Raw genomic sequence first — 25117 nt, forward strand, 5'->3', positions numbered from 1 at the left:
TCCTTGCTAAACGAGGATATTTCGTATTGGTACATGGAACCTTCTCTATTACTCTCCTACTTGGAAACTCGACATACATGTGTTCGTATTTCTCAAACTATGTTCTTGGTGAAAACGAGCCCATATCTCATTTCTGTATTTGTGCCTCTCTGGGCATCCCTATACTGAACAAACGGCATAGTATTAGTTCCGTGATGACTGCGTCTTCTATGACAGTTTATTAACAGCATCTTCTTCAGCTACAATCATTTCCTTCCAGGTCACTAGAGGATGATATATGTGATATACTGAAATTGTTTAGAGCCAAACTACCGATTCAGTTCGCCGATTGTTGGCATTATTATACAGAAAATGGATATGTGTAGTGATCAGTCAACTTCCAACGGTGATAGGGCTGGCAACTTCCCACATTCCAAATACTTAATGTTCAAAGGCATTTGAGATAGATCATCTAACTCGATGCTGGACTGTGCATACATATGACGTCTTACATGATAATTGATAGAGCTCTAATATGAAACCAGAGTTCACACAAATTCAATTACTACAGAGTTGATCGACGGTCAAGACAAGAATTGAAAACTGTAACCACTATGCAGATGTAAGCCAAAACAGAAAAAGAAAGAGCAATAACGTCAAAAGGTCAATAACCGTGGGAAAATGTCAAGAGTTCATGTTTCATAAGAGGACCATGATTCGTAAAATTACATTTCGACTACATGTTGAAGTTTTGTACACATTCCATGAATAAATAAATGTACAAATTCCACAACTAATGTCTAAAGACAAATAAATATAATTGTATGTACATTGACATACAATGGTTGTGTCTGCTCTCTCAACTGGAAAATCGCCTATTTCTCGTGTATCGTTGTTAGTTACAATTGAATTGCTCCACCAGAGTTTTCATATAAAAGAATGTATTTGGGGAGTCGTATCGCCTGTACAGTTACCTAGCTCACCGGCAAATACAAGAGTATGCGACTTTTCTGTTGATTTAAACTGCCATGGTGATGATCAGCAAGCAACTTAACACATGTTACAAAACAGAAACTTTATACCTTTGAATCAAGTAATGTCGTACAGCACAAGAAAATACTTATTTTTTCTGTTGGTACCTATAACCATCTTGTCGGTCTTCACAAGCTGACTTTGTTCCAGTTTGATTCTATCTTTCTTCGCCCGCGATATCTCTGTGGACTTACACCACTAGAAGCCGGGTTTCAATACCCGTGGTAGCCCAAGCGCAGATAGCCATTTTGTAGCATTGTGCTTAATATCAAACAACACTGAGTTTATCTTTTAACAACACATAAAATTCTGCTTTATTTTAGCAGAAGTTTTTCTCAGAATTACGTGCTTGAATCAATTTGCATTTTTCAGCTACTGTGATTATTTACCAGACTGTAGTATGTACGTCCATTGGTGTGTGCAACACATAAATTTTGGTTAGAATGATTTGGTTTGTTTTGAATTTCGCGCAAAGCTACACGAGGGCTATCTGCGCTACCCGTCTCTAATTTAGCACCGTGAGACTAGAAGAAATGCAACTAGTCATCACCACCCACCGTCAACTCTTGGGCTACTCTTTTACCAACGATTAGTGGAATTGACTGTAAAATTATAACATCCCAACGACTGAAAGGGTGAACGTGTTTGGTGTGACGGGGATGCGAAGCCGCAACCATCAAATTACGAGTCGAGTGCCTTAACCACCTGGCCAGGCAGGGCTTGTTAAAATATGATTTAAATTCAGTGAAGAATAGCTAAAATATTATGTGCTAACTAGAGTACAAACCGTTCACGATGCTGTTATACCATCTATTGGTGCACGAAGCAAAAAACATCCAAAAATTCAGAAACTGTTGAAACAATTAAAAAACAACAAAAGTACACAAAATAAATATTGTCATTCTCTAATTCTTTATAATAGAACATCACGGTTACTTCACGTTGTAATCGTAAGGGACTGGCACAGTATTTCATATTGTTCTCTTACTTTCCATTTTTACTACTTATGTGTGATGAATTTTCATATCCAAAATTAGTCTTTTTAAATCTACACATCTGATATTCACTACATACATATGGTCATTTTATTGTATGCAGACTTATTGTCAAGTAGTTCTCATATATTTTCTATATGTGTGTGCATGGATATTTTATCACACTTATCGCTATCTCATTATTTCTTAAAGACAATCATAGGTTTTTCACGTATAAAATTACAACTGTGCATGTTTGTATTTTTCTTAAAGCAAATCCACATAGGGCTATCTGCTGTGTCCATCGATGGGAATCGAAACACTGGTTTTAGCGCTGTAACTCTATAGACTTACAGCTGCCCCATTGGGAGACAAATTCTTCCGGCAGTAGACTTGTCCTAAATGTTCATGAACATAATATGCATTTAATTATTTCGTGGTGTTAATCATTTGTTGTCAATAGATGAATGGTTCTAAACATTCTATAATCAGTCGCTATAACTATGTAATACTTGTATAAATCAAACGGATAATACAAAAATATTCTCTAATCCAAAAATCCATTTGAAGTAGATCAGAAACAGATATTGCAAATTCCTTTCATCAAATAAGACAATATTGAAGATTTTTCCAGCTGTAATGGAACTTGCCACTGCAGCAGCCAGATGTTGTTGTACAGGCCCATCTGACATCTTGATTAACTGACTGGAATTAAACATAAAGCTATACAATGGGCTATCTGTGATCTGCCCATCATGGATATCAAAATCACAAGGGGCTAACATCTTGAAGTAAACTGATGTATAGAAGGTGGAAACAATTGATTTACTGTATGACAGCATATAGCAGAATGTTAATGGAGAACATTATCATGAAAAATTCATGATCCAACACCTTGTACACAAATTTTAAAAGCAAGAATCCATATGTGTACCAGCCACAATAAACAGAAAAAAAACATAGAGGCCATACATGTACCAGACACAGTAAATAGGTTAAAATATTCAGTGACATGATGGAGCATCCAGCTCTATCAACTAATCTCGCCTTCACCATGGGATGGCCCATGAATGAAGATGTGTTGCTACAACATGCAAGCTCTGGCCTTAACCTTAAATTTTCATAGCTGTTGAAGTCTCCAATTGTCACAGTTCTGCAAGTCAAACTGCCAATTGACGGTCTACCCAGAACAATGACACCAAACCTACCAGATCTCCAGCCAGTGAATCTCATATCTGATTAAAAGTTCATAGAGTTGAATGCTACTATTTATACCAAAACAAAAGTAAAGACAAAATATTGGAGAGCACTTCATTGGGAAAAGACACTGACATCTGTTTTGTGCACCTTATGAAGTATCACCAAATCCATTGACCTGGCAGCACTTTTTTAGGAATTACAATCCATCAACAGTTCCATGAAAGAAGTTCATTCAGGACTGGTCAATACTCCAGGGAAAATAGCAATCAGGAAACCAGTAGTATCTACTTTCAATGTAATGATCAAATCTGCAAAATACACAGGATTGTGAACAGTACAATTGAAGCTCCATTCCCTTCCCAGCTTAAGGATTGGCTTACAATAAAATCATTCTGAAGTGCCACTGTCAAGAGCAGGCAGCTGCCAAATGTACTGTAGAATTGTGAAGAAAACTGCTCAAACACCGAGACCTTCCATTACATCTGGAAATAGGAAGTACATTAATTGCAAAAGGATCTAGTGTAAACTCATAAAACTTTTGCAATAGCTCAAGGATTCATCCTGTATACCACCACAACACAGCAAAAGTCCAGAGCTACATTGGAAGATCTGCTATAAAGCATCTTAAGTGAGTAGATCCAGATTTTTTTAAGTTCTTATAATATGAATTTATTTGTATATATTTTTAACTTTGCTATATAGTTAGTTTTGTGTACATACATACCTTAATAGAACATTCTTATACATGTGTATATTTTTGTGCCATTTGTAAAAGGTTTTATACGGATGTATGCATGTTTCTTTTAGAAAAATGGTTACTTTGGTTGTTTTATTAACGTGAAAGGTTAATTTTATGTCACTTTCTAGAAAGGGTTTATCTTATGTTTTAATTTTTAAAGCATTTGCTTTATTTTTAAGTAGAAGGATGTTTTAAATTTTATCAAGTATTGTTATTAATATTTCATAGATATCTCTTCATGTCATTTCCAAAGGGTTTATTTAATGATTATGGAGATTTTCTTTTATTATTATTAAAGGGTTATCATAGGTTTTTGACACATTACTAAAGGCTTTTTGCTTAATGTTTTAATATTAACAGATTAGATTTTATTGTATATTTTATCATTAAAGAATTTTGTTTTGTTTTATGTATGTTAGTTTTTATGTTTATCATTGTTAAAGGTTTTTTGGTTTGTTTGTTTTTTTATGTAGTATTGCATTATTTATCCTCCCTTAAAGATTATAGGAAATCATTGTTAAAGTGTTTAATTTTGTTATGTTTAATTGATTCGTCTTTTAAATCTGTAGTTTGTAAAGTGGCAAAATTTTTGTTTACAGTGGTATAAAGCACATGATTTTACTGGGGTGACAGTTATACCAATTTTTTTTACTGAGAATTAAACTTGTATTGTTAGTTTTTAATGTTTTAAGACAAGGTGCAGTTGAAACAGAGAAGATGAAATAAGGTACCTCAAACTACACTGTCCCTCAGTAACTAGACAATTATTCACAATTTAGGTTGATTTTAATATATAATATTAGTAAAGAAAGAAGTATTACAATTCTCTCACCATAGTTGTTCATGACACCAGGAGGGTCACTAAAGACACCAATGTATCCCATTAGAAGGAACTACTGAAACGTAAGATATACGTTATTGACAATGATTGTTCGCTGTGGTAATATGATGTTTTGAAAAGCCTGACACCCCTTTGTTGATTCACATGTATAAATGTATGTCTAGAGAAAGAGTGTTTATGTATATTTCTATGCTTTCTTTGTCTTAGAAAGTAGGTTAACTCTTGTTTTAAAGCATTATTAATTAGTGCATTGTTTAAATCAGTTGCTCTCGTTTTGCTAGATAGTTAGCAAAAGAGAAATTGTTTCTGTTTTGATAAGCATATTTTTTGTGTATTATGTCTTATTGTGTGTCAGAATTGGTCAAATTCAAGGAAAAACAAACTCATAAATATAGCTTTCAGATTTAATGTTTTTGCACACCCAGTCTAGCTATTCACAGACTGTATCTAAAAATAACATATTTGCAAGTTCAACCTAGTTTGATTTATAATTTTTTTATTCCAACATACATATTCGAATTACTCATAGGCTTCTATATTTCCACATAAATATAGTGTGAAAAATTAAGTGTTATTCTGTCAAAAGTAACTCTTGTGAAACACAGTTACTGCAATATTTGAATTGTGTACATAAAAGTAATAACAAAACTTAATCTTGTGTTCTAAAATTACAGAATAATTTTGAAAACACTACTATTCACTTCAGCTAAAAACTCATTGTGAAATTTTCATAAGAATCAAACTTTTATTTAAAAAGATACAAAGAACTGACCATATCCAAGCTCAGAAGAAGTACAAAATTTCAACAAATCAACATAAACATTTCTCACTGAAATTTTATTCTAAAACAATAGTTACATGGTATACTTTTGAACAATAACTATTACATAGTATAAAATAATTCATAGAACCAGTCAAATATTTCTAAATAAGTTCAAATTTATACTTTTTCCTAATCACGAAAAATATTGCATACATAGTAAATACAATATATAGATCTTGCATCATTCGTAACATACAATTCCATTAATTGAATGTGTGAATGGTCCCAATTTATAGATTTAAAATACATATTATTACTCAGAGATAAAGAACTATTATTTTGAAATGTATAACATTTGAGGAGGTAATAAAGCATAACTAGTTATATTAATCCTCACCTTTCTTCATTTGATTGATTACACAGAAACTAATAATGTCCGTTTGAGTAAAAATATCAGTTGAAACACCATCTAGTCATAGATTTACATACTATTTGTTATGGACAGAACTGGATGAGGAGAGCAAGCTGATGATGGACAGTGATGGAACATCATATGTTGCTGACACAGAGAAGGAATAGGCAGTAATGTCATAAAGCAACTAGTTGTTGAAATAAGAAAACAGGTGCTTGGGTTGAGGATGTCACATTATACTTTACTATTTATTTAGGTGATGCATACTTTAAAGTTTTTATTAATATTTACCACTATAGAATCATCAATATTTGACTAAAATATTAAGTTATTTTATCTTAAGGAAAATAAACACTAACTAAGTGATTCTACATTTAAATGAATTAAAATGGAGTGATTACTATGTTCTAAAAAATGATATAAAAGTGACATCTTTTAGTTACAAGTGGAAAAGCAGAAAGTAATGTGCTTTAACAGGAATCAGAAAACATGATCAATTTAGTGACCTCAATAAAGACTGTTTAGTTTTTTAATTTATGGATATCCTGGTTCATTATTAGAATATATCTGGAGAAATAACATTATATATAGATCATATATGTTTGATTTTTTAGATGATACATGAATTACCATTTTTTACTCATTTATTGAACAAACAAAGAAATGTACAAATGAATGCATTACTTGTCATATCTATAGTAACAAAATATTACTTCAGTTTAATAATCTCTCGAAGGATTATTGTATATTTTAATAATGGGTTAATCATACTAAATCAATAGATTTTTTTTGTAGAAGAGCATTGTGGTTGATATAAGCAGAATAGTTCAAGCTCTTCGTAAAATATAAAGATAATTACAAAGTGTTCGATCACATCTCTAAAGTATACAACTGTAAAACAAAGTTTAGCTTTCAGGTTAAACAAATAAAACCATGTACAAAACTTTTAATCTGTTATATAGTTTAAGTGGACGTAATACAAAATAGTACTAACCTCCTATATGCCATTTAGATATAAGCACGTCTTAAGTGAACTGTTCGTATTAATACAAAACATATCAGACTATACAGTGCACTTGTATTAAGACAGAAACAGCTTACACAAGACATGATACAAGATCATGACACAGTATATTTTCAAAATGTCTAAGTCTTGTTGATAAGTCTACCTACCTTTGAATGTTAGATATTATTGCTTTTAACCAGCACATTCAAGAATTATAATACGTTTATAATTACATTTAAAATAAGGGGAAAAAAGTGGAGATGTATTTGGATTAACATTTTGTTGAATGAGGTTATAAACCACAGTTTGAAAGAAATAGCTACTCTTAACATATGATGATGAAGAAAAAAAACTTCAGAAACTTTTGGCTTGATCAGTAGGAAAATATACATCATGTAAAATTTTCCTCATTGAAAATCAGGTTAACAGCACTAAGAACATTTTCTACTTTATATGTAGGTTCTTTCTGAGCAACTTCAGCTTGGAGGAAATCTCGTGGGGAATGATCGTAATCTCCTTTGTCAACATTTTGGTTATAAACACCTGTATGGACAAGGACAGACTTACAAGAGGTTACACCTTCAACAACCTGTGTGATGGGGAAAAAAAGTTTAATGGTAAAGAGTTTTACTACTACTATGATTTAAGCTCTTATACATTTTTACATTAAAAAAATCAAACATAATTTGACATAACTATTAGTTATGGAATGAATGCAAAGTCATTAGTTATATTTGTCAAAAGACATTAGTACTAGGAATGCACACCATAATAACTGATATTATATCAAAGGGCCTTTATAAAAATTGTGTTCCAACCACTGCTGTGTTTATTGTATCCTAGCTGGCATGAAGAGCTCTAGATTGAGCAAAACACATCATCGATAATCAGATATGACAAATATAGTGTGATTAGAATACAGCTATTATACACTTTTCTAATTAATGAAATCCCTAAGGGGCTAGATTAAGAATGTAGTGTTTAAAAATGAAATAATAAGTATATTCTTATGACAAATAGAATTTTATACCTTTTATTTGTCTAATACTTATTGATCTGATCAACAAACAATACCATAAACACTTATCTTTGCTGAGATTATTTATAGATATCACCTATTTAGATAGCTAACTTGCTTTGATCAGAAATTATTTTTAATTATGAAACTCAAGTGTATCATATCACATTTTGTCAATGAAGTTACATTTGTATGATAAATACTAAACCAATATTTAATTTCCATGGTTCCAAAATGTTGAATTAAAATATTTCCATTTTTTCTCAGATCAGGTTATCACAAGGTTCGAGTTTTGCTTGAGCTAAATTTCTCAATAGCAACAGTTAATGATGAATAACTGATTCAGAACAATCCAATGGTGATATCAATTTTCACAAGTATCATTGTTATTATTTTTCATTGGGTACTCTAACCATTGTCCTTTACATACAACTTGTTTTTTGTTGTTTTTATCACTAAGAGTAATGTAAAATATTGTTTTAAATTAATGATATCTGATGTACTTACATTTTTATCCAATTATTATCAATAAAAACCTTTAATACTAATGTACTCATTAAAAATGAAAAGATTTTTAAGTCATATTTTGAGTAAAGTTTTTGACACATTTGAGACAAATGCCAATTATAAACAAAACTGTTTCATAAACGTGCAAGTAGCAAAATATACTTTTCATAAAGTATAAAAAAGATCTTAAATTTTTGAAAAGTCTAACTGTTTTTAATGTATTGATTCTACTAGCAAAAGTATCACCTGATTGACTGATAAGGATCAAATGTTCAAATTTCAATCTTAATTCTAAACACACAGTCTTTTAAAATTAGATTCATTTTAATACTTATAAATAACCAGAATTCTTAATGATATGAAAAATGTGTACTATATACTTGGTAAACATACGTACATTCTTCCATTAAATATTAAATTATATAAAAATTCATACCAAACACTGTGTCATGGTTATACTGTCACATTAAGTCACAGAAACTTTCACAGAAAACATACAACATCATAAAATATAAGCCAACTTATCTTGCTGATTCTGACAGATGTGGTAATATTATCATAAAAAATTATTTAGGTGAGAAACAAAGATCAGTAATTATAAAATATTTATAGTCAAAACATTTAGAACCCACTTCTAAGTTAAAAGCTGCATCTTGTACGATTCCCATTCGAGAAAGTCCCGTCTCTCTTCTCATTCCAGCTCGAACTCTCACATGTGCGACAACCTCTTCGTTTTCTTTCCTTTTTAATTGAGTGCGTTTCTGTACATAGTTGTTGTAGAGGTTTGCCCCAAATATATCTGTATTGACATTGTCACTATAAGAAAAAAAAACAAACACTTTATATAAGTTAACAGTAATAGACTAAAAATGTTGCCAATATATGAGAAAATCAAGTGCAGTGTTGCCTTTATGCAAAAGTAAGATAAGCAATTGCTTGGAACATTGAACTGTTGAATTAAAAATAACATTTTAAGTCACATCCTTTATATTAATCATAAAATATGTGGTGCTTAATCATTTAAAATAATAATTTTGCACCTAATCTACAATTTAACTCTCTCTCTAACTCCCTCTTCCCCATATTAACATACTGGAAAGCCTAAGTTTGTTGACAAGTTTACTAAAGTACTTACAACAGTTTTCTCACCTAGATATAAAAAATAAATAGCCAGTGTTACATTTTATGGCTCCAAAACTAGTTGCAACTGATGTGACACTTTATTATTTGAGGGAGGCCATAATGTGACATATGAAGTAATAAGAAACAAAATTGTTGAAAACTGAAAAATAAAATTAATATACAGTGGGGCCATCTAAACAGTAAAGCCTTCTACTGTGAATTAGTCCATGGCTATATGAGTGTGCTTGTACCATTAACATCGACAAGAAGCATAGTCCTCTCCATCTTTTTACCAGCAGAAACTAAGTGGAAGCCAAAATTAAAAGTCATTTTTGTGCTTGATACAATTGTGTGTAATGTGCATTGACAAAATAATGCAACGATTTTGCATTTAAAGGAATCATTGATAGATTTGGTTTGGTTTATTTTGAAAACTATGCAAAGTTATTTGAGGGCTATCTGCACTACTTGTCCCTAATTTAGCAGTGTAAGGCTAGAGGGAATGCAGCTAGTCATTACCACCCAGTGCCAACTCTTGGGCTACTCTTTTACCAACGAATAGTGGGATTGACTGTCATTTTATAATGCCCCCACTGCCAAAAGGGCGAGCATGTTTCGTGTGATGATGATTCGAACCTGTGATCCTTGGTATTGATATTAACAACCTTCTATTATATAACAAGAACATCTAATACTATAAAATACCTTAATTGTCCACAGTTAATTAAAATAATAATGAAATTATTACAAAACAAAAACAACATTATAATGAGACCAAAATTCAAAGTTATTCTTCCATTATCAGTTTGCATTGTTATCCTAAAGTCATAATGGATAAAGGTCTGTGGTTACAGCACCCAAATATGTTAGGGATATTCCATCTATCAGACAAGATTCTGATACAATTTGGGTGCTGTGACTACTGTTATTATCCATTATGACTTAAAGATAACAAAAAGGATTGATAATTGAAGAATAATATTAGATTTTAGTCTTATTATAATGTTGTTTTTCTTTTTTATGTATGTATATACGTTTTAGAGTGTTCTTGCATATCAAAGTTTTGAAAATTGTACAAGTTGGCACATTTAAATGGTATTGTTTAATAGAGGTGTATGGCTTGCACATGACTTTCTTATTTTATAGTTCCTATACTGTTGCATTGATGGGAAATCTAAGTATCATTCTAATCATACTTCCCTTTTCTTAAATGCAAGTTGTTATTTATTCCCATAAACAAAAGTCATTCACTTGCCACTCTAATTTTACAATGAAAAAATTAAATGAAGAAAAATATAGATCGAAAAAGCACTTTTATTAAACTTCATTAAACAGAAAATGCTCACCACCCCATTAAAAATGAATTAAAATATTTAATAGTTCTATGCTTTAGCAACAAAAATCTATCTCAGCAGCTCCAATGGAAATAAATTACCTGTAAGTATATAGTATAATTATAGATATAAATCTCTCAGTATATTGCACTACAGCTGCCTATCTATGTAATTATGGATATAAAAATCTGTAAGTGTACTGTACTACAGCTGCCTATCATAAGTTATGCAAAATTGTAAATTTGTGATCTTTATGATGGTTTTAGTCATAATAAAATGATATTGCAGCTTCCCAATTTTTAAGTACAAAATATACACAGAACTATATTGTTTTTATAAAGTCTGTTTAATTTCACAGTAAAATATAATACTCCTAAATTTAAGAAAATCAATTTGTAAACAAGAATTCTTGTATGCTTGTTTAGATGGCGGACAAAATGACAAGACAAGATAATCTATACTCTTCAAAACGAGAAACGCAAAAGGGATATTTTTTTATTTTAAAGAGAAATATTTGTAATAACGTTACAAGCTCAGAGTATGTGATGTTACACGTGTTAAGGCATTGATTGTCAGACCAAAATGACAATACAAGTTGTGCACTTTGAAAACGGAGAAAAACATCAGATTTCTCGCCAAAACGCATTTGTGTCCAAGTTTACAGCCTGGGACTGTAAACTCTTTTCACATAGTTCATTTTATGACAGAAAGCATAATTTTATTTCATAGGCTAGGCCTCCTGTTTGGTTTTTCACATGCAACATTCTGATCCTGCATACCTCACTTTTGTGTGTGAAGTTAAAGATATCATGTGTTAGTAGATATATAGTTAATGATCTATAACTAAACAGGCCTATAATGCTATATTCTATATTAAATGTTAACCAAAGCTTACCAAAAAAATGTTAAGTCTGCATAGAATTTATTCATGTGTGTATATATGTTAATGATAAGATTAACGATTCTGTTAGCAGACAATAGATGTGTGTATATTAATGAAAAATTGTTGTTTTACACACCTTCAAAGGATGGAAGTGTGATATATATAGATTATGTACTCACATCTGCTTTAATATAAACCTTATAAAAAGAATATGAGAGAGATTTCACAAATGAAAAGTCAAGGTGATATACAATGACCATATCTTAACTAAAATCTAACAAAGCTTGGTGAAAAATTTTGTAAGGTGTTGAAGTGTACTTCACATTCTAATAAATACAATGAACTACAAAAACTGGACAAAAGAACTATAGACATTAAGCAAAACTGCTTAAGTAACTGAAATTCTTTATTTCAGTTCTGGTATTCATTGCACAAATTCTCATAAAGCACGATAAAGACTAGAACTATGCAGATTTAGGTAATTCATATATAGCATTCATATATGTTGCTATGGAAACAATGAAAAAGAGCAGTTATTATGAGAAAGACAATATCACTTGTTTGAATTTGAACCAAACTAAGGATTTGAATAATTCAAACACTAAACAATCTTTATTTTCATTTAACTAGCAACTTTTATTGTTAATATACTATTTTAAACTTACTTACGTAGCAACAATTGTTTTCAGCTAGTTTGTAATAATACAGAAAAGTATAATTTTGGCTTAATTCCTTCTTCAAAAATTAACACAACTCTTAGCTTAAAAATAATATCAACTTACCCTATGGCATATAATGTTTTAATAGGTTCAGTTAAGGACATCTTCCTAGCTTCTTGAAGTACACAGTGTTCAGCATGAAGGTATGTTAACTCACTTGGTTTACCCACTAATGCTGTATAGATCATGTCCTTACCAGTCACTTTCTAAAACCAAAGATATATTTTGGTTTCATTCACCATATTTCATGTAGATTACATACTTGCCTTTTTCTTACTATTGTATTTTTCTTAATTGCTAATTACAAATTATCTTTTTCAGATATATTTTTATATGAAAAACTGAAGTATTATATAATTAATTCATTATCATTAAATATGATAATAGAAATTAAAATTTTTCAACTAAAAGATAACCCTACAAAAACATGATTATAATGCCAGTATGCATATTTTAGGTATCACATTCTACATGATTTAAACTTTATTACATATTCATCAGTTAATTCTCATGCATGAAGAAAATTATTGGAGATTTAAGATAAGACATCTGACTTATACTTTTTACATGTAAGTAGAACAAAACATCATCAATACTGGAATTAAACCCTTTCTATTTCTAATTTTTCATCACAGTTTGATAAATAGCAAGATCAGATCAGTAGCATTAATAAACCCCACACCAGTCACCTAATAATTAATCAATATTCTTAAAAATAATTAAACTGAATGAAAACATGTAGATAGAAAGATCCAGAATGATATGCATTCATATAAACAATTTTTTGAAAGTCAGTTTTCTTACCTTATAAAGGTTTTCCAGACAAACAAGGAATGCTCCATGCCCAAACCTGTAACAAAAATATGATTTATTTTTGTGCCTCATACTAACCAGCTTGGCAAGTTTGTAGTAAACATGTTCATAATTCTCTATTTTTACATAATCAGCTTGTTATTAAAAATAAACGCAAAACAAAATGATTAAAAAACACATTTTCCTCACAAATAATACTTAAGGAATTTGTCACACTGTTGTTCCAAAAATACCTAACAAGAATTTGACAGCTGCACATTTTTATATGAGTAATTACAAACATAGCCTAACATTAGGACAATTAATTGGAAAATTTTGCCTAAAGTGTTTGTAACTGAAGCTATCTAAGATTCAAGAGACAAATGTGCTATTATTTTATTAAAATCTCTATTGTCTTATAAGTGTTTTTTTTTTATCATATTCTCTGTCAAGTTTTCATAAAACCAAAGATAGTTGGATGAGTTTTGTAGTGATACTTAACTGAGCTACATTTGACCATGCAACTTAATTTGATTAGTTTATGCATGAAGCTTTTAGGTATATTGAATAACATTTTATTTGATAGCAAGTCAGGACAATACACATGGTTTAGTCTGACATAACAACCTAAAAATATAAAAAAAAAAAGAGAGGGAGAGATAATCTTAACATTTTGGCATATTGAGCAACATGTGTATTCCATAAAGGACAGGAAGCTGTATCTAGTCATTTTCTGACCACTCTTTCTTAGTTTTATCCCATTGTCTTAAATTGTAACTAACAGTGTTGAACCAATGAAACCACAAGTGTACATGCACACTTGGTTACATCAGATAAAACCATTACCTTCACATATAATTCTATTCCATAGGATTGATAAGAAATTAGATGGAATAAATAATTACGTTTAACTGAAGTATTTTGGAAGGAAATATGTAAAAACATTCACTTTATATAAAATATCAATGCTGAAAACTAATTCTATCAAGCTAGTGGTAAAACATGAAACATAGCAATAAGATGTGTGTGACAAAATATCACAATATAACTGATAATATCTTAAATAATATTATTCTTCACAGGCACGTTATGGATTTTAAGGATAGATTAATGTAAAATACCTGTTATATACTCTTTTTACTTATAACCCTCACATGGCTAATAAAATAAATGGTATGGTATAAAATACTGTTAGTCACATTATGATATTATATCTCACGTATGCTATTACTATGTCACATTTAATAACCAATTCTACATACAATGTTCCATAACTATTACTACATACAACACTTCATAACCATTACTCTCAGCAAGAACAGCTGTAAGCTCAAAAAACACAATACATTAATTTATAGTTGAATACTCTCATAGGAAGCAATGTTTAGGCAGTGAATTACTTCCTGTTATGAATAAAATGTTGTCAAGATATTTTTTTTTCATATACATAACAAGAGCAGTCAAATCTAAATGCATCAAATACTTTTACAAAAACAAAAGCATCTGAAACGTAATTAATAATCTCCTTCGACGTGAAATAGAGCATTTTAAAATCACTATGCCACCATTTTCTCATTTCTTTATAAGCAGTACCAAACAACAACTTTCATAAAACTACTTTCATGCAAACTTAAGTATTAAGAACTATCTATACCAAGTTCAGGCAACATAAACAACTGCATATGGTTAGCAGTTACTTCAAATTACTGTAAGGTAACCTAATACATTAAGAAAATAACGACTTGGCTACATCTATATAAAAAACCTAAAAATAACTGTACCAAAATTTGTCTTTCTAAACATGAACCCTTGTTAAATATAAACCAAAGATATTTGGATACTAACTACACCAAGCTCTGCATGCTTTATTTTCATAGATCTCTTCAAGTTTAATACAAATTTAAAAAGGTGTCTTGAATTTTCTCCATAATGTACATAATTTCAGACACTAACTAATTGAACCTGTCCTTACTTAAATATACCAAATTCAAAAGATAATGTGAAATGTTTTCTGTTATGTTTAATATAATGAGAGAATTTTTATCTAATTCCAAGTTCTGAAGTTTTGGTGAATTTATGTTTGTAAAAAATTAATTTACATGTTACAATTAGCCAGGATATTATAAATATCAAACACGAAATCCATTACATAACCTAGGCATGCATGCTTCAGCCATCCATTGCAGGTCCATGTTACATGCCAGTAATGGAAGATGAGGGTATGGAGCAGTTGGAAGAGTTTCACAAGGTAAGCCATTGGACATCAGTACATCCAAAATCAGCTGAAGACTTGTTTCCCACCTTACAGGTTCTCCAAATAAGACAACAGCTTTAAAAAATGTTTACACTGACACATTAATATATTCCACATAAATAGATCCACCAATAAAATTTGTCCAGTCATCATTTACAATATCATTCCATCTTACTGTCATAGCACTCTTACTTTCTTTACATTAGTACAATTCACAGAAGGAATAAAAAATTCATTCACACTTCAATCTAAGAGTGCATACACTCTTGTTCTCATTTCAGCAAGGTGGACAAAGTTCACAAATAAATTAATATACTGTTTAAGATTAGGTGTAGAATCACAAAACAAAGAAGAAATTTATAAAAGGTACCTCAATGAATCCTTCACAAACAAATTACTTTCTTAACAAATAAGATATTTTCAGTGTATCACTGGCTCAGAAATAAAGTTTTGTTAAGCAAATTTATATTTTGCTGTGTACATCAGACATTTACAGATTTTAACACAGTTAAAATAAAGACACTTGTTACCTGTCATCCCTTTACCTTTGTGATATAAAAATATTATAAAACATTACTAATCTCCTATTGTTTAAAGTATACAAGATTCTACAATGAGAAACTGATGAGTAGATACTTGTCTGCAATATAACTCCATCAACAAAAATAAATAAATAAAATTACTGAAGAATTTGGTATCATTTTTTTTGAAAACTTAATATACTTAAGATTTTTGCTGTAAATAAATTTGGTTAAATATTTTCACTGCAGCACTCAAATTACATTCTTCAACTGTTGCAATTCATAATTGTGTGATTCAGTTACCAAATGAGAATATGTATTTACCATACAAGGAAGAAACAGTTTATAGTATATTAGCATGAAAAAACAAAACAGAAATTTACCTTCTATTCTAGGGAAGTATCGTTCAAATGCACAAGGCTAAAAGAAGGAAAAATTTTTAATGTAAAAATGAGCATTTTTTAAATTTCAATACATGTATCCAAAAATATTTTGCTGTAAGTGTGGCATGCAGTTCAAAGGAATTTTAGTACATTGGTTTTATACTTCAAAATACATACACCTTGCTTGCTGTTAAGCAGAAAGCTAAACAGCACAAAGCTCTGATCATAAACACTAAAACTTAAAGTTTCGCATTATAAGTTTTAAGACTTGCCACTGGGGGACGAGCACACAAATGCTAAGAATCACATCAAATAATTGTATAAGCAAACAGCAAATAGCACAAGGACTATTTTAAAATCACTTAAATGAAATTAAATGAAAAAAAATTATTCAGAAACAGCAGATACTTTTTACATGTAGCAACAGAACACTTTCTAACAATGTGTTAGCTCCTAATTGTTGGAAACAAAATGATGGAAACTTATGGGGTTAAGGAAAAACTACATATATCATGTTTAGTTCTTTAAATACCCATGTACATATATTTTACCTTAATTAGATGAACAATGACTTAAACCTTATTAGACAGGAATTTCTCATTATATTAAAGAAATTCTATTAAACACTGAAAATAATATTTGTTACTGTATAAAATAATAATACTAAACATTTTCACAAACAAAATAAAATAATTCCTTACATTTCACGTTCTCGATAAACATTAACAACATCCATTTCTATCTATATTTTGTACCACAACAATACAATCTCTAACCTGACCTAACTAACTTAACAAGAAAAGTTTTGGCAACCTTTAACTTACAGATTAAAACATTAAATAATTTCTTCTAGTTTGACTTTATGAAGCTCAACAATGTTTGAAAATTTTCTAACTTCCACAAATGATATTTGATAGAGCTCATGTTAGGTTTCAGTACAATGATGTATAATAATATTTAATGTAAAATATATCTGAAAAAAATTTTATCATCTTAAAACCAAAAAATAAACTGGTAAGCTGCAATACTGGCAAACTACAATTATTTATAAAACAGAGCTGTAACTTACTACATGGTTCCTTCTTTTATGATCAACAGCATCTAGGGTAGGAAAGCTGTTTCTCAGCTGATCAACAGTAGTCACTTTGGTAAATCCCAAGCTGGAAAAGGATTATTCAAAACATTCATTACTAAGAAAAAATTAATAAAATTATGTAGTGGTATAATATTATTAATTTCCTAGAAAAATGTAACATGTTTCCCCAGAATTTTGTTATACATTATCAGTTACTAAACTTTAATAGCATTTGAACAAGCAAATGTAAAGAGTTAGTTTCTTTTGAAATAGTTTTACATTGTGCAAACAAAACTCTGCCACATTTATACAACCGATAATTTTTCATGTTATTCTTTATCAATCCTTGTTGTTTATATAATGTGTGAACTGTGATCACTATCATCAAAATGTTATGAAAACAAAAAACAGACTAATGATATAATGAAGAAACCTTTACACCTACACCTTCTTAAGTTCTTCTGGATAATGCTAATGAAATCCTATATAGTTACATATGTTTATTTATATTACTTTTTTTTTCTTTTCTAATGACAAGATAAGTCATCCAACACAAACAATGCTGCAACACCATACTTTGTTTACATTACAAAAGTCTTTACTTGCTTTTACAAGTTTTGAATAAGAAGAATGCATAATTCATTTCATTTGCTTTTTACCTGTTGCACACCCATACAAATATATCCAATTGGAAAATAGAATCTAATAAGAAATAGAACCCAAACAAATTTGAATTAAAAAATATATTTTCCAAATGATTTTAATATGATTCTACATTTGATTATAATCATGGCATGATTGTTTTAAAACCAATGTGATTCTGAAACATCATTAATTAATATGCAATAACAAAAATATTGAAAAAACCAGAGGGTGATTTATTTTAAGCAGAAAAATTAAATTAAGCAATTTTAAATCTTTCATATGAAACACATTGTCTTTCCAACACAGTCATTTTATTGACTCATGTATTTCCTTTTTAAAATGTGTTGGAAGTCAACTTGAATACATTCTACATTAATTTTAACATATTCACAAATTTATAAATGGAGTCATGTATCTAAACCTTTCAAAACAGAAAAAAAACTTGTTCTATTAGATAAATTTAAATGCAGTGCTCCTTACTGTGAATTGTTCTTATTAATAGCTTTTGTTTAGTGTTAAAACTGTATTTGTTAGGCATATCAGCTTTGGTTTAGCTCATTTTCTTGTATTTTTGTCATCTAGATTATTTTACACTTTCATATTACTTAATTTATGACATTTTTTATTGACCTGTAGCTTCTTTTCATAAAAATGTTTTAATAACATTTTTAGTTAGTTTACATCATTTTACTTCTTATTCTTAATATATCTGCAATGATATTTATTTAGGACCATCAGAACTCATTGAAAGTTATTAACTCCATGCAATTTTAATACAATTCCTTAATTAGCACATTCAAACTTCAAATATTGACAGCTATTTGTACATTAACATCATTTCTAACATTATTAGCACCAATTACCTTTCAATCTATACTTTCAAAAACCTGATAAGGTTCTTACAGGAAACTAGCTACCTTTAAATTGATTTCAAATCAATTCTAATTAATTTATTTTAAGCAACCAATTTTATTTTTAATGAAATTCTATAGGATCCATTTACATATCAATTTGATTATTGCAGGAATCTGAAGAAGTTATTATCTGATCAAATAAGGCTTCAATTGTTTTCTTGCGAGGATCTGTTGGGATTTCTGTTGGGTCCAATTAAGTTTCAACTGGATTTTTAAAGAAGTAAATGGGGTATAGTCCAAATTTCCTATTGGATTTTTTTTATTTGCTTCCCTACTGAAATCCTATTAAGTATCTTGTTTTATATCAGAATTTATCAAGTTAGATGGGGATACAACACAAAATATTAGTTGTAATGCTATTTATATCAGTCACTTAAGATAAATCAAGTATGTTAAATAAGTAGACTTAAGTTTATGTCTTCATAAACAGTAACAATAGAAAGAAAAACTAACTACTTAGAGTGTCCATAGTATTATCTTTACTGGCTTTCTGTATTTATAACAAATTCATCAAAAAGTACGCAGATGAAGATGTCAAAACAGGCAATAAGCATGTAGGTCTAGATCAATTTTAAATATGAAGCCCTACACTACATTGTTCAATGTTAAGCTTTTCTCTTTGCTAAAATTACTTACTTAACAAACAGTGACATCACAAAGTAGTGTTGAACCACAGATTTTACTAATTGAAAATAAACATTTTATCTAATGAAAAGTAATGCATAAATGACTAAAACACTAGTTGAAACTCATAAACTTATAAATAAAAATTATATTAACCAATGTAAAACAATGAAAGTTATAATCACAATCAACAGTTTTCATACTAGAAACAATCTGGACATGTCTGTTACTGGGGTTACCTCTTATTTTGACAGAGTTAGGACAAACTATATTACAATTTGTCTGCAATAGGGTTTGGTTTGTTTTAAATTAAGCACAAGCTACACTATGGGGTATCTGTGCTCTGCTTACCATGGGTATCGAAACCCAGTTTCTAGCAGTGCGAGTCTGCAAACATACCTCTGTGTCGTTGAAGGCCTACAATAGGGCCTTGACTGAAAATTGTAATCACAAATTCATACAGCTACAAATTGTGACACATGCAAATTGACTCTAAATCTTTGCTCAATTACAACTTTTTTAAAATTTTACTCAATTAAAAATGGAAGAAAAAATCTTGAAACCAATGTTTCATGACAAGTTTTGTTTGCAAGCTATAATCAGCAAAGAGTTAATCAAGACTTCACCCATCATAGTAAGTTGAAGTATCATTAGTTTAGTTTTACTAAAAGCTCTTTCACCTTTAGCCGAAATTAACTGGAAATTTATTAGTTTGTATATTAATACATTTAAGCCTTCTTGATAAATAAAAAAGAGAATAAACACTTCATAAGTCAGCAGAAGCAACACAGAATGTAAAGCGATAAATAATTATGAAGTTTCTTTTTGACAACTTTGATATGATAACATTTCAAACTTCCTTACTGAACACAGTTTAGTTTTCAAAAACCTTCAAAAACCAAATATACTTTTGGTATATTCAGTGCTGCAGGGTAGATAAAACAGTTAAACATGATAAATAAAAAATGAATGAAAGGTTGGTTTGTATTGAAAAATATATGTAAAAATGGCTGGCATGGGTTGAGAAAATTTTTTATGTAGAGGAGTGAACAACGTTTCAACCTTCTTCGGTCATCTTCAAGTTCACAAAGAAAGAAAGAGGTAACTGACCGATAGCTGACCACATGTTTGAAAGGGGTTATGTTTTTACATGTATATTTTTCTCTACAAGTGGGTTTTCTTGTCATCACAGATTACTGGTTTGTATTGAGTAATTTTACATTTGCAAATAGTAAATAAAAGCCTCTCCATAAAATTTTAGCTGTGTGTTAAATAAAGAACAATGTAATGATAAATAATAGTCCAATACAAACTTTCTTGTTATTATACAATAAAAACAAGTAATATAAAAATTATCATGTAGTAAAGCCAATGTTTCACTAATTTGGAAAAAAAAAAATTAAGTTTAAAAGTATGACAGATAAAAATGCAACATGAAGTTTATAGCTTCTACACTTCAGTTTTGCATTTCCAAAGTATCACTGATTACAGTTTATATTGATACTTTACCATACATTCAATGATCACCACAAATATGTTTGACATTAAAGTGTGTGTTAATTATTCTCTGTATCAATAGTTTTCATACTACACTCAGTTAAAACTTGTCTGTTACTAAGGTTATCTTGTTTCCTGAGAGAATTAGAACACACTATTAAAATATATGGTTACCCTTTAGCAATGTCTACAATAGGGCCTTGACCAGAAATCAAGCAATGTTTCTCATGAAATTGACGGAACATCCTCAGAGGACTGTGCGACATGACAACTTGTTGTTCATTAACCTGGGGAAAAAAAAAGGCATAGGTTTTTAAGCTTATTTACTGAGTTGTACATTATTAAACTTAAAATTACATAGAGACAATTTGTTTGGAAAAAGTCTAGTTCATACATAAATAACTGAACAATAAAATGATCATTTAAAAAATCTATTTTAATTGAAATACTACAATTGAACAATCATACACTGCAGCATATGTTAAAATAATGGCTGTGATAAAGCCAAAAAACTAAAACCTAATTACCTCAACTCTCAGCCAATCAGTCAACTGTTGAGCTTTTTTATGACGCATCATGTTTCCAGCATTGGTAACAAAAACTGTTGGTACTCTGAAGTTTCCATTGGTATCAACAAGTTTCTGAAAAGTTTCAACAGCATGAGGAAGAATTTTTCTTCCTCGGACAATGACTCCATCAATGTCAAAGAGCAGTCCAAACTGAGCTTGATATTTGGATTCTAGTGAAGGATGTGATTTAGTTGCTGTATGAATTATATTTCTAGTCTGGAATATAAAATAAAGTATATAAATTCATACTAAACTTTATGAGACTGAATAAAGAACACCATTGTGCTTCATTTACTGAATAAAAATCAGAGCAAATACATACAATCTATTCTGTTATTAATTTATTAGGTAAGTATATATTTATTTTTTTATTAATTCCAGTTACAATGAGCTTACATCTCACATTTTATATTGAAACGTTGTATTTGAAGTTAGGCCCATGTCAAGTTGTGATGTTTGTGTTGCAAAGTTTATTTATAAAATTAAGCCTACAACTTACACATGGTTGTAGCAAACGTTTCTAAATAATTAATTTGATTTATCGTTGTTAAACGGAATGGTTTTGGCATTAATTTTACCAAGTAATACAAAGGAACACGCCTACGGGCAAAAAATATTTCAACAAGTTTTTTTTTTTTAAGTGTGTGTAGCAACGTTTTTGTTGTTGATGTTTGACGATATCACTTTTCCATGCCTTAATTTATTTTCCATAGTTAGTGAATTACACAATACAGTAGATGTTCAAACACTTTATTTACCCGAAATTAACACGAACTTTTTTCCTCAAAATACCTCTCAAAAATTAACTGTGCATTATATTCGTGAAAATTCAATTTTGATAGGTATCTTACCAGAAACTACCACCAAAAAGCATTAAAGGTTTCGAAAAATGTTGCAAATCCAATGCAATGAATGGTACAAATGATGACAGTCTAGGAATCTCAAGAAGTTAAGATAAAGGTTCAAGTAAATCCAATGGTAGCAGCAATTATAAAGATGACAAAGATTTACGTGAAGATGAACAATTAGCTTTGTTTGTTTTTGAATTAAGCACAAAGCTACACAATAGGCTATCTGTGCTCTGCCCACCACGGGTATCGAAACCCGGTTTTTAGAGTTGTAAGTCCGCAGACATACCGCTGAGCCACTGGAGGACGAACGATTAGCTTTCTATATTACCTCGAATAAACTACTTAACATATTTTATATAATTAATACGTAAAAAAAATTAAATGAAATATTTCCAAAACTGTTTAACACATCGATAATTCTTTGCTGTATTTAAAAATTACCCAATACATTTTTGTACAACTGGTGTGTATAAAAAATAACATTGAACTTAACTTTTCAAAATTTGATGCACATTATATCCGGGCAAATACGCATGTATTTTCTACGTTACTTTCAGAACAACTATTTGCATCTGAGCAAAAACATACAAGCTGGCTAAATATTTGAATAACAAACAAACGCTTAATAATTTGGGAACATTTTTTATTCGTGTCAACACGTAATAAAAATACCAAAATGTACTGTATAATCTCAGTAAACCCTAATTGGTTTTCAAAACAAAACAAAATTCGGTTGTAAAGTGTCAGATAGCCCATTATGCTAGCTTTAGGCTTAGCAACAAACACACAAACTAATGTGATAAATTTGTACCACGAACTTTGTTAATTATTATACCACAAGGATGTTTTAAACAGTTCTCAATTACTCAACGCTATTATTTTCTAGATATAAAAAGCATATTTTTCCAACGATTTTTGTGCCAAGTTCAGCTATATGTCATTTTCCACAAAGATCTTTATCAGCTTATCACAAGCATCATTTGAAACCAAAGTTTTATTAACCGGATTTATTATCTTATATTTATTATGGTATCTATATTTGTGTTTGTTTAACATATATTTAGAAATGCATGTAACTTATATTGTTAAATGTGTATTGCGAAAGTCCCGCCTATTCTCAAAATTTGTAGAAAATTCACGATCGTAAGAATCAACAATATTCTGTGTGTGTTTGTAAAATACTAGTATTACTGCCAATTAACCTTTCGAGAATCTTGCCTTAAAGCTTATAAAAGGTAATCATCGCAATATGGAGAGACAGTTTAGTATCGTTGGTTTACTATAGATAGTGTACAATAAACCTTGAGAGCTATAACTGTGATAAACTACAGATATATGACGAGGAACATCTATAGACATCGAACATTACAAACTATTTAACTTTGTACGTTAGTATTTCCACGAGAACATTAGGTAACTTTGCGAGAAAAAGTCAGCTTGAAAAAGCCACAAGACCAGCCAAGAATAGCTAGCTTCTAAGCGAAGTGTAACAATATCAACTTAGAATTAATTCACTCATTGTGAACCGTCAATAAAATATTCAGTTCCAGATCAAATATAAAACTTAAATTATTTGTGTTACGTACTACTGTTTCAAATAATTGTAAATTTTAAAAGTTATAATTAAATGTTAACATTTATCAAATTTATGATATTTGCCAACAAGATTAATACACACAATTTTCTTTCTTAATACAAATATATTTTAATATACAAACAACAATAAAAGTTATAATAATAGTTATTACAAATACTGGTTCATTTACAATAATTTTATAAACTTAAATTATACTGAGTCTTCTATTTGGTCTAGAGCTGAATATTTTGTCAAAGGTCCAGGTCCATGACGAACAAATTAATTCTCAGTTGATAATGTTACACCTCGCTTAAGCTAGCTAGCTGTCTTTCTCTTGCTAGTCTCACGCCGCTTAGAATCTTTGTTTTTTGAATATTGCGCAAAGCTACTCGAGGGCTGTCTGCGCTAGACGTCCCTAATTTAGCAGTGTAAGACTAGAGGAAAGGCAGCTAGTCATCACCACCCACCGCCAACTCTTGGGCCACTCTTACCAATGAATAGTGGGATTGACCGTCACATTATAACGACCCCACAGTTAAAAGGGCGAACATGTTTGGTACGACTAGGATTCGAACCCGCGACCCTCAGATTACGAGTCAAACGCCTTAACTCACCTGGGCATGCCGGGCCCACGCCGCTTAGAAGCTGAATTTTTACCCACGAAGGTCGAAACGTTGCTCGCTCTTCTACGTAAAATATTTTCTCAACCCAAACGAGCCGTTTTTGCATATATATTTCTCTACAAGTGAGTTTTCTCGACATCACTGAAGATATTTAATATCCTTGTAGAAACAGTAACGTCCGATGTTAATTCACTGAAGTTGAACGGTTTTTAATGTTCGAAATCTATAAACTTTCCTGGTCAGATTCTGTAGTTTCCGATTAAT

The 25117-nt window shown here is 30.2% G+C and overlaps 1 protein-coding gene across 3 annotated transcripts in view; it reads right to left on the reverse strand.

The window, feature by feature from the left end:
• Positions 1–5490: 5490 nt before the first annotated feature.
• Positions 5491–25117, reverse strand: part of LOC143253289 (haloacid dehalogenase-like hydrolase domain-containing 5) — a 28505-nt gene continuing 8878 nt past the window's right edge. The window contains exons 2-10 of one of the 3 annotated variants that reach the window (XM_076506910.1): positions 21762–22019; positions 21409–21521; positions 17549–17639; positions 16480–16516; positions 15476–15650; positions 13334–13379; positions 12593–12735; positions 9104–9287; positions 5491–7535 (exon numbers count right to left, since the gene is read on the reverse strand). In XM_076506910.1, coding sequence (XP_076363025.1) covers positions 7338–7535; positions 9104–9287; positions 12593–12735; positions 13334–13379; positions 15476–15650; positions 16480–16516; positions 17549–17639; positions 21409–21521; positions 21762–22019 — 1245 coding nt within the window. In that variant the 3' untranslated portion in view covers positions 5491–7337. The remainder of the gene's footprint in view (positions 7536–9103; positions 9288–12592; positions 12736–13333; positions 13380–15475; positions 15651–16479; positions 16517–17548; positions 17640–21408; positions 21522–21761; positions 22020–25117) is intronic. The other 2 variants (XM_076506911.1, XM_076506912.1) reach the window with 2 other exon arrangements.

This window comes from Tachypleus tridentatus, chromosome 6 (genome assembly GCF_004210375.1).
Source record: "Tachypleus tridentatus isolate NWPU-2018 chromosome 6, ASM421037v1, whole genome shotgun sequence".
NCBI lineage: Eukaryota > Metazoa > Arthropoda > Merostomata > Xiphosura > Limulidae > Tachypleus > Tachypleus tridentatus.